This window comes from Talpa europaea (assembly GCF_964194135.1).
Source record: "Talpa europaea genome assembly, chromosome: 14".
Lineage (NCBI taxonomy): Eukaryota > Metazoa > Chordata > Mammalia > Eulipotyphla > Talpidae > Talpa > Talpa europaea.
In genome coordinates, this window is record NC_140082.1 from 67,457,669 (window position 1) to 67,472,487 (window position 14,819).

Sequence of the window (14,819 nt, forward strand, 5' to 3'; positions counted from 1 at the left end):
AACTTTAGACAACCAGGAGATGAGATATAGGTGTTGGAAGAAAGAGTAGTTATAGAACATTAAATGGGCCTTCCTGTCATGAATGCAAACTAGCCTGTAGAAAAGAGCAGCTGAGAGAATAAGAGAATCAAAACATTAGTAAAGCCTTCCCCAATCCTGGTGCTACCATGGCAACTAGAGCCATCCTAAAAGCTTAAGTGACCTAGGTAGATTCTGGCTAGTGAGTAGGGACTGCAGACTAGCACGTGGGAGAGGAAGTCAGGACAGGGATAGAGATTTTCTTCTAGCAGAAATTAAATTAAGTCCCAGATGTTGTTATATTACATTTATAATACTTTATCAAAAGATAAATGCCACATCAATTTTATTCATCATGAAGCTCCCCATTGAGATAGTACAGCTAAACTATGGCATTAGAATGGCTTTTCAGTTACCAAAATTTGATTAAAACTTGAAAGTCAATAGTGGAGACTCCTGGGACAATGGAAAAGAGGAATCTGAATGAGATGGGAGATCAGTGGGCACAAATCCTCTTTGAATTGATTCAGTTTACACAGAAATTTGAAATTAAGAAATGTCCTGGGTGGTAGACAGAAGATTTTCAATTATTGAAAATGACCAGGTCCGAGCCCTAGCCAAATTGACAGTCTTGTGAATTTAAATATTATGGTTGCTTCTCAGTGCCCTAGCCTTCTGGAAGCAAGTCTTTGCTTTGGCCTTTAAACACATTGCCTTTTCTTCTAATTTCATATCTTTGTCTGCCACTTCCCATCAAACATTCCATGCATTGACTCATATTTTCTTGCTTGTGTTCTATTATTACTACTCTAATATTTCAGTATAATTGTTCATGTTTTTTATGGCTTGATTGTCCCTTCTACTTATCCTTTAGCATTCAAGCCAGTCTCTTGATAGCATGTGCTATTCTTCTTCCAATTCTTCCTATTTTAAGGCTGAAGAAATCAAGAGTAAGAAAAATAAAATAATGTCACTAAAGGCACACAGCCAATAAATCTACAGATTTGTATCATTCTTTGCCCCAAATATGATATGGAACAAACTTATACTAAATTAATAATAATAAAGTTAATCTGAAAATTAATTTAGCTGGGTATCCTGTGTTTTTACTTTATAAATTTGGCAATGCCATATGTGGTTCTAACATGGGCTGTGGATGACTTTATCCCTCAGGATTCTAACCCTTGCCAATGAGCATCAGGCCCCACCAGTTATGCTGGGAGAGAATGGGCAGGTACTGGCTGGGGAGACCCTGTACATAAATGTGGATGGAAACCCCAAGTCCAACAGACCCAAGGGGTTAAAGAAAACAGCATCTGCACCTACGGAGCCAAAGACAGCCTGCAATGACCATGCCTTTGACTGTGATTACTACCAGGACTCCTTCTAGGACAGGATTCTTTGATTGTCAAGGCCACCAGTCACTGGCACCCACAGTAGTCTCCATGAAGTAACCCCGGTCAGAGTGCCTGCCTGCCATGAGAGATCAAATGGACACAAAGAGACACAAGGGTCAAAGGGAAGATTGTGGTGGGGTGGGGAGAGGGAAGGGGTGGTAGAGGGTGTTAATGAAATAATTCACCAGAGACAGTATGGAAAGTAGAAAATGCAGATCTGTTGATTACCCAGTGTTGTGCAAGCAATGCACAAGGCAGGTTCTCTATGGATCCGGGCAGATGGGAAAAGTAGAGTCCTGGAGCCTCAGTGGCTTTTTCAGACTTATAATGCTCTTTCTACACCATTTATAGTGAGGCAACTGGGTGCAGGGCAGGCAGGGAGGCTGTGGGTGCTGGGAGGCTGGCAGGCTTCCCAGCCCTCAGCTAATCTTTACTCTCTCTGGGCTTGCTCTGGTGTTTTCTTGTGGTCCCTCTGCTGCTCCCTGCCACTGTCTGCTGCACTCCACCAATCCATCCCCTGTTAAACCACCCTTAATGCTCAGCCTCCAGGTTCAGGTGTGCCCACTGAAAAACGGTCACACCACACTCCAGGTGCCCACTATCAGGCAAGCAACCCAAGCCCACGCTCCCAAGCACATCCTGTATTCAAGGCCACAGTGATCGTCACAGAGGCTAATGGCGTAAAAACCTGAGCAATCTTCACTTACCCTATACCCCGTAGAGAAACAGGGGGCGAGATGAAGGTATCTGCGCAGCAAGGGAAGTTTGAAGCAGTTTTTAATACTCTGAACATGTGGGCTTTCTAAGATTAGGACACCGGTCTATGCTGGCTGCTGTCAACACTGTGATTAGTCCCTGCATTTTTTTAGAATTTACTACAGCCTTTAACGACCACAGGTGGTCTTCACAGCCCTGATTCAGTAATAATCATTTGGTTCCCCTGTCTATCCAAGGTCCCAGTCCTGGTTTCAAAGGTAACTCTTCAGTTCCCCTTACCTATTCAAAACATTCCATCCCTGTCTGCCAGGCAAGGTAGAGACTGAGTTTTTAACACAAAACCCCAACATTCCCCTTGGTCCAATGTATCAAAACTACCAACATGTCAAGCTCTTTGTCTGATCCACAACAGCTTAACCACAATCAATTATAGAGAAGTAAAAACTACAGATCATCCAGAGATGATGCAGATTAAGTCCAACATGAAGACCTTATCTGGCCTCCTGGAGCAGATTTCTACCAACCCAGATGGCCTGAAAAGAAAGTGACAATTTATTACAGCATAGTGGTAATACTGGTGGCAGAAAATGTCCAATGCCCCCCTCCCAAGAGGACTAGACTTCTGAGTTGGAAACACCCCAGGAAGAAGTTTGGAGACTAGATGACAATGGTGAGGATAAGCTATAGAAACATAGCATGGAATAGCTGGAGAACAGCCAAGACACAGCCAGAACACAAAGGATAGACCCTTGTAGAAAACAGCCTGACAAGAGTAATGACCGCCAGCAGGAGAAGAGGACATGCTGTCCAAGCCTCAAGCAGAGTACCCCCACTGGATGCCAGGCCTACAGGCCCCAGAAAAGAGGCAGCAGCCTCCCCTTCCCAGGCATCCTCCCTGCCGTCACTTCCCAGGACAAAGACTCCTTGGACTCTGCCTCCCTGCCCAGGACACTCACAAACTAAGTGGAGGTGAGGGGTTCATAAATTTGGAGAGAGGAACCATATGGAGGTGACCCTGATAATAGAGATTAGACTCTCCCAGTCTCTCTTTTAACACTTAAAACGACTGAAAAAGACATGATAATCATTATCTCAGATTTAAAAATAGAAATTAAAAAAACAGAAACGGTACTAGTAGTAAATCTATGTGCCAATGCAACTGGAAGTGTATTACCCATATTATCTCATTTAATCCTCTCGAGACCCCTTTGACACAAGTACAGTTGCTCTCTCCATTTTTTTTTTAAGATTTATTTATTTATTCACACAAGCACTGGGTATAGTCAGAAGCGTGGGTGGGTGAGAGAATTCGCCAGAGCAGGGAACAGAACAGGCAGACTGATGAAATACACTGCTGAGGGGAGCAGCGGGCATGGCAGGAGAGGTCTGCGCGCCATGTTGGACCCTCACCGGCAGCTGGGGATTGAACCAGCACTGCAGAGGCTGCGGGCAGCTTCACAGCCAGGCGCTCAACTGCTGTGCCATCAGGGGATGCCCTCTATCTCCATTTTAAAGATGAGCAAAGAAAAACAAAAACAAAAAAAATGAGCAGAAAAAGTAGAGATTCAAGTGAAAAGCACACACCGCAGACTGGTGACCTTCTCATAATCAGTAAATTGTCATGTGGACTTTATTCCTGGCAGTTCTCTCTGTACTCCCTCCCTTCCAGGTCCCAGGTGGGTGACTGCTGTAGGTGACTGATCTTGTCCCTTTGAGGGTCTTTCCAAATCTCATGTTCAGGTTTTACAGAGGAGCAAACTGACTCAAAGATGAAGTAACTTTTCAGGTCCATCTTTTAAAATTAGATCTGTTTGTTCTCAAAGCCCTGGCTCTTTACAGGCTCCTTCAACCACCCAGGACAATCTGGGTCAAGGATTTGCTCAAAATGCACTTGTTAAGTTGGTTTATTCAGAAATGACACTTAATGAGCCCAGATCCACTATAAATAGGGTACTTCTCCAATGTGTGGGAGGAAAAATCAGAGTAATAATACCATCCAGTACAGTCTAGAAATTCTGGGAAAGTTGTGTCAGGCAACACCACACTGACAAAGAAAAGGGAGTCTGTGGAGCAGGCTACACAATGCAGGATGCTGCTGAAAAGCAAGATCCTGGCCTTTTTTATTGACACACAGTATCATTTATAAGGGGGAGGCTCAAAAGGAGATAAAGGGAAAGGAGATTAAATAAAGGGGAAGGATGTAGAAGATTAGGGATTGTGAGTCTGCCCTCCAGGCACTTCTTATCTACTTGATGATTCGGTATTGTCATTGAGATCACACCCTAATCCCCAGCCATGGTTTTAGTCTTATCAATAAGATGTTCCACTGATCAGCTTCTGGGGCCCCTTGTCATACATGGGTCCTCGCGGCACCCCTCCCCTCCGCCCCCCCCCCCCCCTGTTCCCAGTCATACTGTAACAGGGTGGTCTCCAGGAAAGGGGGAGGTTCCAGGTTTCCTGCCCCACCCAAGGGAGGGTAGAGCTGAGCAGAGAGAAGAAGCTGCAGAAGAGACTGAGGAAGGAAGGAAGCAGGATGGAGAGCCAGAAGGAGACCTGGAGGAGGCACATGGAGCAGAAATACATGTGAAGAAACTATGCTTGCCTTTTGGTCGTGGATTGGTTGAAACAGATGTGGGTGAGAGACCCCTGGGGAGGTGACAATGACAGCTTTTGTCTTGATGTTGAATTTGCTCTTTTCCCTCCAGAATTGTCTGGTTGTTTCTGATCCTTTTCTGTGGAAAGGGATGCCACTGGAAGATGCCTTAGATTTGTGGCAGGCTTTAGGGCCTTGCTCTGGGCCAATCCCATTTGGATGGACTTTTACCCACGAGGGGACAGGTAACTTTGGGTGCTTGATTTAGAAACCATATTCTTTGTCTTTTCTGTATTGTTTCCTAATTGTATTAAAATTCCTTCCCATTAAAGTCTCATGTTTTGTGTTGATGCAATGCAGTGGATGGCAGAACCTGTTTAGAGCAGGCAGGTTTTTGGGTTCTGGAGTGCCCCTCTCCCTGCCCTGTAACAATACCTTGTGACACATAGCCTTCCCAGTGTGATCCAGCTTTGTGCTCTTCTTTGATTTGAAGGGCACCTTGAAGGATTGGGCTCCTGTATCCAACTGACCGGGCCATTTTGACCTTGCTTAGCATTTAGAACTCTAGGTGATAAAATGGTTGTCGAACAGGCTACTTAGGAGTAGCAGACCCACACGGGAATAACTGGAAAGCAGGCAGAGTCTGAAGTGACAAAGAGTACCTGTTTAGAAATCTCATTGTGTTACAGGGCAGGGAGAGGGGCAGCCCAGACCCCGCAAACCTGCCTGCTCTAAATAGGTTCTGCCATCTGCTGCATCAACACAAAACATATGTAACTTTAATGGGAAGGAACTTTAACACAGTTAGGAAACAATACAGGAAAGGCAAAGAATATAGTTTCTAAATCAAGCACCCAAAGTTACCCGTCCCCTCATGGGTAAAAAGTCCATCCAAATGGGATTGGCCCAGAGCAAGGCCCTAAAGCCTGCCACAAGTCTAAGGCATCTTCCAGTGGGGACCCACAGAAAAGGATCAGACAACCAGACACATCTGGAAGGAACAGAGCAAAATCAAGACAAAAACCACCACTGTCACCTCTCCACGGGTCTCTCACCCACATTTGTGTCACCCAGTCCACAACCAAAAGGCAATCGCAGTTTCTTCATGTGTCTCTTGGCTCCATGCGCCTCCTCCAGGTCTCCTTCTGGCTCTCCATTCTGCTTCCTTCTTCAGTCTCTTCTGCAGCTTCTCTCTCTGCTCAGCTCCACCCTCCTTTTTGGGTGGGGCAGGAAACTTGGAACCTCCCCCTTTCCCGGGGACCACCCTGTTACAATTGCAGGCCTTGACCCAGTGAAATTAACAAAGTGAGGGTTACATTTCTGTAAATATGACATCAACACGGGCTTTGAAAAAGTTTTTCCTTCATTTTTCAAATTTTTAACAAAATCAAGCAAATAAAAATTTTGTGTTGTGTTTTATCCCACTTGCCCAAGAAACTATTGATCATGACAGTAAGTCTTGTGAATGAAAAAACAGAAGAGTTTCTGAAGTAAACAGGAGCCACTAAGTTGGTTGTGGCTCACAGCTGTTGACTGGCTCACCATTGCGTGGTTTGGGGAGGATGAGGGTGGGGAGGAAAGAAGTGATACGTGCATTCAGCAAGGAAGGAAAGAGTCCTTTCACCAAAAAGGTAATGTTAGGGGGAAAGGATGTCCTGAGTTAATCCCATACAGGCTTTGTGGACCCCACCCCCACTCCAGACTAAAGTCATCAAGACATTGGGAAAGACAAATCCTGTCACCACCAAAGGGAAGGTGGCTGGGACCTGAGGGTGGAGTTGGGCAGCCAGGTTTGGTATAAAAACCAAACACGTGGGCCTTGGGGGGCTCGCGATCGCTCGCCTCCTGGCTTCACGGCTCCTGGCTTGCGGCCAGCTCTCAGTGAGCCATTTGGGATTCCAGATCGGCGGATCGGGTAGGACTCATTTAAAACTTTGTCTCCCACTTTTCTCCCTGAGCTGTACATTTCCTCATTTCCCCTTCCCTTGTAAATAAACCCTTTATTAACCTTTCGCATGTGCCTGCAGTAGAGCATTGATAAGTCCTTTTAAGCGCACGGGTGAGGACCCACAGTCAAGCACCCGGTTTTGTATCGGGGTTGCGCTACAACAGTAATACCCATTCTTCTTTTTAATATATTGTTAATACCATTGTTAAATAAAGCATTATACATACATTTTTTTGAAAAGCTATCTAAAAATAATTACTTTTAGTACATTAATACATGACAGTGCTATCCTTCAACCTTATAGATATGATCATTTCATCATCACAATAACCACTTTCTCTCTAGATGACAGCAAATTCTCAAATTTTACACCTGAGTACTTTTTGAATGCCTGAGATCTGCCTACTAACATGGAAACCCCAAGAGAAATATGAGACACTCTCATGCTTGAGGATTTTAGAATGTTAAAGAGACAAAATGTGATTATACCACATGTAAGTCATACTATCTATGTCAAAGGATGGATTATTTCATAATTACAGTTAAGATAATGAGTTTGCCATTTGGAATAAAAGGGAAGCATGAGACCCAAAATCAAATCTTACTTTAAAATAAATTTCAGATGGATCAAATACTTTAATGTAAAAACAATGAAACTACAATGGCACTAGAAGAAAACAAAGCATGATAGGTGTATAATTTTACAATCTTGGAAGGGATATATTTCTCACCATGACACAAATGCTTGAAGGAAAAGACTACCAATCCTGAACACAAAAATTAAAAATTAAAACTCCAAGGTGAACAACCCTATGTTAAATACAATCAAAAGGAGGGCCTCCCTGAAGGTGCAAGGGGTTAAGATGCAACCTATGAAGCTATCCGCAGCCACTGCAGCACGAGTTCGATCCCTGGCCAGGGAGCAACACACATGGTGTAGCAGACCTCTCCTGACTCACCCACTGCTCCCCTCAGCAGTGTATTTCACTCAATCTGCCTGTTCTGCTTCCTCAGTCTGTCTCTGGTGAATCCTCTCACCCCCCCATGCCTCTGGCCTGTACCCCAGTTCTTGTTTGAATAAAAAAATAAATCTTTAAAAAATAAATAAATAAATAAATACAATCAAAAGGAAATCCAGTAGGAGGCTGTGTTTATAACTTGTGAGATAAACTGCTCATTTCCATAATATACAAAAATTCAATTCAATTCAATAGAAACAACTTAAAAATTAAAGTTGTCTTAGTTCACAAAAGAAATCTGGATGGACAGCAAACACCAAAATGATTAATAATAATTGTAAAAATTCACGTTGAAATAATACTGTGATTTTTCACATAATAATCTGGTAAATTCTTTTGAAATTGATAATATTCAGTTTTAATTATGGTGATGGAATAGGCACTTTTTTATTTTAAAGATTTTTAATTTTTTTTATTTTATGCATGCAAGAGCTGGGTAGCTCCCTGGCCGGCCAGGGAGCAAACTTGTGCTGCAGAGACTGCAGACAGCTTCATAGGTTGCGTCTTAACCTCTTGCGCTACCAGGGAAGCCCGGAATAGGCACTTTTGATGAGAATAGAAAATGATAAAACCAGTGCCTCCTTAAACATGAGCAAGAGAGGCCTCACTGTAGCTAAGAGGCCCTGGACCTCATATGCAGCAGCCTTCCCTAGATGTTTCTGTGGGATTAAAACAGACCCACCTGAGGCCCACTTCCCCTTCTCTCTTTTAGATCACACTCCAGACATCTAGGACATCCTACTTCCCTGTGCGAAGGGCTTGGTATCCACATAAGGAATTATACAGGCTTCTTGTCTTTGTCCCGCTAGCCTGGAATGGCTGACTACAGGGCCATAGATGAAGCTCGGGTGTGATCCTTGAAGCTAGATGTGTTCACATGGAAATCTGGGTCTCTCTGACTTGTGAGATAGAGTCCGGGGAGAGAAGAGAATGGCAGACTGACTGAAATACACTACTGTGGGGAGCAGTTGGTGAGACAGGAATGGCTTGCTGAGCCATGTGGGTAGCTCCCTGGCCGGGGATCGAACTACTACTGCAGAGGCTGCAGATTGCTTCATAGTCCTGTGCTTAACCTCTTGCACCACCAGGGAGGCCCCAGTAATGTTCTCTTGTTTTCAGTGTAGAGATTTTATATTTCAGGTGGTATTAATTCTGAAATATTTGGTGACTCTTGGTGTTGTTACAAATGAGTTTGTTTCTTATTTCATTGTCTGTATGTGTTTCTAGCACCTCTAAGTTGGAGCAGCTGCTCAAGGATGTCATCAAGGACCAGTCTCTTGTTTTCCATAATCCTTTGCATGTCCAGGTCACAAAGGAGCTCCTGTATCTCCAAGTTTGAAACCTGCTTTCCTGGGAGTGTTACAGGGCAGCCCCAATGTAAAACGGGTTGCCTGACTGTGGGTCCTCACTCGCATGCTTGAAAGGGACTTATAAAAGATTTATTCACAAGGGAAGGGGAAATGAGGAAATGTACAACTCAGGGAGATAAAGTCTTAAATGCGTCCTACCCGTTCGGCCCATCTGGAATCCCAAGTGGCACTCTGAGAGCTGGCGGTGAGCCACGAGCCGTGAAGCCGAGAGGTGAGAGCCAGACCCCAAGGCCCACGTGTCTGGTTTTTATACCAAACCTGGCTGCTTAACTCCATCCTCAGGTCCCAGCAACCTTCCCTTGCTGGTGATGGGATTTGTCATTACCAATGTCTTGGTAGCTTTGGTCTGGAGTGGGGGTGGAGTGCACAAAGCCTCCATGGAATTAGCTCAGGACATCCTTTCCCCCTAACAGGAGGATGAAGTACGTGACAAAGTGGAATGGATGTGTGGGACCCAGATCAGAAGAGAAAACCTTCGGAGAAAAACTCTACAAACTTTGTGAAATGGGGGCAATGTGAAATGTAGCAGACCATGCAAGGCCTAAGCTTGAGCCATCTTAGGAAGACAATTTAGGACTGAGGGAAAATTCCAGTCCAAAACAATAGAGGCTGGGTTCCCGTTAGAAAAATAAGATGTGTGTACCCTTTGTACTTGGAACCTGGGATGTGGTGAAATGCTCTGCTGCTTATAGCAGCACATATTGGCTTCTGTACTCCCACTTGCTCTGGCACCTGCAAACTCCCGGATGCGATTTCGGAAGGAAAAAGAAAAATATTGTAGGGTTTCACTTATAGCAGGAATATAGGGAAATCAAATAAGACATCAGTGTTAAAAAATAGTAACAGTGCAAAACACAACAAAGCAAAAACAGACAATTATAAATCAGAGACACCCTGCAGGGGAGGAGGAGGGAGAGGGATCAGAGGGAGGGAGGAGCACAGGGGACTGAGGTGATGGTGCACGGGTGCCTTGGGGAAGGAAATTCTATGGGGACTACACCTGAGGGGGTGGGGGAAAGCAAATATTGTTTAAAATGAATAATGATGTAAAAAATTAATAATAATAAAAACCCTTGTCACCCCTGCTGGGGGCTGCCCCCCCCCCCACCTCCCCACCACCCACCCCCACAAGAGGGACAGTTGCTGGCTGGCTAATAAAGACTTTCTCTAAACCTGATTCAGACTCCTCGGGTCTGTGTCTAGGGGGAGTCTCTCAATTTCTATTCCATTCCAGTCATTAGAACTGTGTCAGCTCTTCCTTGGTGCAAGGACACAATGACTTTCTGAATATATTTTTTAATTTGCTGAATCATTTCAAAGCACATTGAAGACACATCTTAACCCTAAATATATCACCACACACCAAAACTGTATTCTCCAACATAACCACAGTACTCTTACTATATCTACAAAAATTCACAATTCCCTAAATATCACCTAAAATCAGACTATCTTCAAATTCCAGTAATTTTCCCCCCAAATGTCCTTACAACTATCTTTCACATTTTTTCAAACCATGATCTAATCAAAGTTGTAGCCACTCTCCAGCAAAAGACTCCTTGGAAACATACCTGGAATAAAGTTGGATAAGAAGGCTTCTTGGTAAGGTATTGAGGGACTAGAGCTTGACAAAAAGATAGGATTGGGGCCCTGGGAGACATGGGACCCCCGGAGACATGGCAAGAGAGAAAAGTCAATAACAAGAGAAAAGCCCATGACACTGTCTCCGGTTCATCTATGTCTAGACATTGGCCAAGGTTGATCAGCCAAGAAACTGCACAGTCTCCAAGATTCATACCCTAGATCCAAAATATGAGCATAACTATAAAAACCCTGAAATTGTTTTCGCCAATGGCAACCCACTCAGGACCCCTCCCTATCGGGAGCTGTGCTATTATCTGTCCCTTTATAAATCTCCTCAGGCTCACTAGCTCTGACAGGAGTTAGCCTGATCTTTGACCCTGGGGACTTTGCTCCCAGGAGTTGGCCTGTGTCTTCAAACCTCCTGCTTGCTTGCTGCTATTTGCATGCAGCTTTTCAGGTTTGGTATATCAAGGCACATCTCATATTTGGGGGCTCATCCACAACAACCTGGGTACAACAGTGCCAGGAATATCGTGTTTTGCTCTAGAATGGGCACTCTCAAAAAAACAAGAGCAATCCTTTTGTTGCCTTATTTTTTTTTCCTAAAAATAATGGAGCAAAGCAGGAAAGGTGGATGCATGGCCATCCTGTGATTGGAACAATGTTCTTGTTTTTGTCCATTTTTGGACATAATTACAGTGGTTTTGTTTATGTTTTGCTCCTCATAGTCACAGAGTGACCTGATTTTTGGTGTTCTGTGACATTGTTTATGTTTTATAGGAAAACTGGTAGCTTGGCCTGGATATTAGTCAGGCCAGCTCAGTTGACAGCAGCCAGTGGTGCTTTTTTCTTTCCTAAATTTCATATTATATTTGGTTTTTATGTCTCGATGGCCAATATAATTTTGCCTACTTTTTAAAACACATTGACTTGGAAACCTGGCCTAGTTACCTTGTAGAAAATCTCATTCTCATTAATCTGATAATTTCTTTGTGATGGGATTTCACTTGTTCCAGTAAACTGGAAATTTGTTCTAGTAAATTCTCTGAGCTCCAAAGCTAAAGCTTTAAGGCAGTTTATAGTTTTGTGAGAAGGTCCTGACACACAGGAGAGAGCTCAGGCAAAAGACAGAGGAGAGACTAGGGATATCTTGGAACAGAAAGAAGTAGGGTAGAGGAGGGGGTGGTGTGGGGATGGGAGCGGTGAGGGCTAGTATGAAGTAAGCCTGGAGAGGCTGACAGGGACAGATATCCTGAAATCTGAAAAGCCATGGTAAGGATTAGAGATTTTATCAGAGAGCAATGGAGAAGCAGATGAATAAATTGGTCTAAGTTGCATAAATAGTCCTCTGACTGACTCCTTTTCAATTTTCAGCTCTCAGTATGGGTCACCTCATCATCCTTACTGGGCCATGGGATTGAGCTATCAGCGGAAACATCCCCAGTTCACCTTGGGTACCACACCCCCTCACATCCAGGATAATCTCAACAAAATGGCACAGCCTAATGTGACAAACTTTTCACTCTAAATCATCAAAGGAATGCTTAGAAATTTATTGAAAGTTTCTTAGAGACAAAACAGGGGGTTATATGATACAATCACAACAAAAAGGAATGAATACTGCCTCCCCCAAAGTTCAACGACATGCATCAGTGTGCAAAAACTTCTATTTTCTCATTAAAAAATTGAAGATTTACCTTTTTTTTTTTTTTATCACCCTCTCCTCTCACCTCTAGTTCTTTCCTTTGGCATCCCTTAGACTTAATCCCTTTTCAAAGTAGCAGTAATCTCATTATCCTGTAATTTAACCTTTGCTGTCATTTTGAATTTGTCCTGGTGGGACAAGAGAGAACAGGGAGGAGAAAGCTGCCAATCTTCCTGGGGAGACAGCAATGACTTTTGGTTTGCTCTGGATAAATAATTAATGCTGTCTCACAATCACTTTTTAAATTATATATTCTCTTTTTCAATATAATTTATTTTCCTGTTTTATTGATATATAATTGATAAATACCACTGTGTAAGTTTTACAGTGTACAGCCCTGTATTTGACTTATATTTATCATGAAATGCTTACTTAACATCCATTATCTATATAGATACAAAAAAGAAAAACAGTATTTTTCTCCTTGTGAGCAAAACTCTCTTAGGATTTATTCTCTAACAACCTTCATGTATATCATAAGACAGTCATATTGTACATTACATCCAAGTCTGTCCCTTTTGACCATCTTCACCCAATTCCCTCTCCCCACCTCCTGCACATCATCCCAGACTCTGGTGAATGAAAATCTGCCCTTTTCTGTTGTTTACCTTTTACAGGAGTCTACATATACGTGAGACCATACAGTATGTGTCTTCCTCTGTCTGATACTTCCCTTAGCTTGGCACCTTCAAGGTCTACCTGTAGATGTACTATATTCTTCAGTTTTACACTTTATTTGATACTATTTTTACAAATGAAATATTTTAAGACAAAAAAAAATTCCTCTCTCCCTCACAAAAGTTATTTTTAACACATCCTTCAATTACAAAAAGTTATTTTTGATACCTTAAGGAAACCCAATCAAGACTCCACTTAAAATTGGTAAGCATGAGCTTGAGTGCCTTTGTCCACTGTTCCTCAGTGTTGCGGTGGGTTCTGATAGAATAGAATTTACCGCTGCCTCCAGGATCTTCCAACAGGCCTTTCTCTACATGAATCCTATAGGGGAAGCAGAGACCCAACTCGCCTTTCCCTGCCTCTTCCTTAAACTGCTGCATGCAGTCCAAAAAAGCTGTCATGGCCTGGTCAAATTTGTCATCCATAGAATTAGTCTTCCCCCCACCACAAAACAATGGCAGTTCAACGGAGTCCTCTGTCAGAGACTTCAGATAGGAATGGTCCCCGCAGGGCATAAGTTGATACCTCTGAAACTTCAGCCCAATTGTGTTGGACAGGGCAAGGAGCAGCAAGGCTGTCTGTCCCCAGGCTGCATTAATTTCACTCCAGCACACAGGGACAGTAGGCAGGGAGCCCAATCTGAAGTTATTGATGACGCCCAAGGGGCCATCCTGCCAGATCTCAAAGGTGGCCCTGAAAATGTTGGTTTTCTTCAGCCGGGCCTGCTGGTTTTGGGCACGACACAGCTGATTCTCCACACTATTCAGCTCGTCCAGCAGTTGCAGCTGTTGCCATTGCAAAAAGCTGTGCTCCCTCTGGTACAGTATTTCCTGCTGTTCCAGCATCTCTGTCTCAGCCCGGGCTGCCTTGAGACCTGCTGCTGCTCTATCACGGTTCCTCTCCACCTCCTCCAGCTCCTGGACCAGTCTTGCTTCCTTCAGCTCTAGCCCCTTCAGCTGGTCCTGCAGGGTCTCTATCTCACCCTCACCTATCTCCTCCCTGCTCTCCAAACAGCATCTATAGTTCTGACTCTCAGATTCTGTGATAGTAATTTCGGAGTCAAGTTGCTCTAGAAGTTTGTCAGTACATTTCTCACACAGGGGATGGTCCACATCTTTTTCACTAGAGAGGATATCAAAAAAGTCCCCTGTGAACTTCTGGATGCTATTAAGAGTTGTCATGGAGTCAAACTTTCCAAGCAGGATGTATTTTTGGGGTTTGTCCCTGGAGATCCTTCCACTGCCAGAGAAGGTCCTACCAGAGGCATCATATTGTATGTTTTCAATACCTGAATCTCTCCAGGAGATAGAGCCTCCTTCCTGGGCTTGTCCCGACTCCCACTGAGCTGAGGTGAGCTTCCAAGTTGCAGTTTTCCGGGTGGTTTTGAGACCCATCATCTCCAGGGACTGATTCAGCATCAGAGGCTGGTGGCAATGCTGGCAAATGAAGCGAATGGAGGACATGGTGGACTCTCTCTTGATTCTAATTTTCCTTTTGTTAGGGGGAAAGGATGTCCTGAGTTAATCCCATACAGGCTCTGTGGACCCCACCCCCACTCCAGACTAAAGCCATCAAGACATTGGGAAAGACAAATCCCATCACCACCAAGGGGAAGGTGGCTGGGACCTGAGGGTGGAGTTGGGCAGCCAGGATGGATATAAAAATCAAACACGTGGGCCTTGGGGGCTCTCTGGCTCGCAATCGCTCGCCTCCTGGCTTCACCGCTCCTGGCTGGCGGCCAGCTCTCAGAGTGCCATTTTGGGATTCCTGATCGGCGGATCGGGTAGGAC

General features: G+C 44.0%; 1 protein-coding gene across 1 annotated transcript; it reads right to left on the reverse strand.

Moving 5' to 3' along the window:
* Positions 1-13,184: 13,184 nt before the first annotated feature.
* BECN2 (beclin 2) lies at positions 13,185-14,492 on the reverse strand (the record flags this gene model as incomplete). The annotated part of the gene is made up of 1 exon (XM_084253801.1): positions 13,185-14,492. One exon carries the CDS (start codon positions 14,490-14,492, stop codon positions 13,185-13,187), a length of 1,308 nt encoding a protein of 435 aa, XP_084109927.1.
* Between the last annotated feature and the right edge of the window lie 327 nt (positions 14,493-14,819).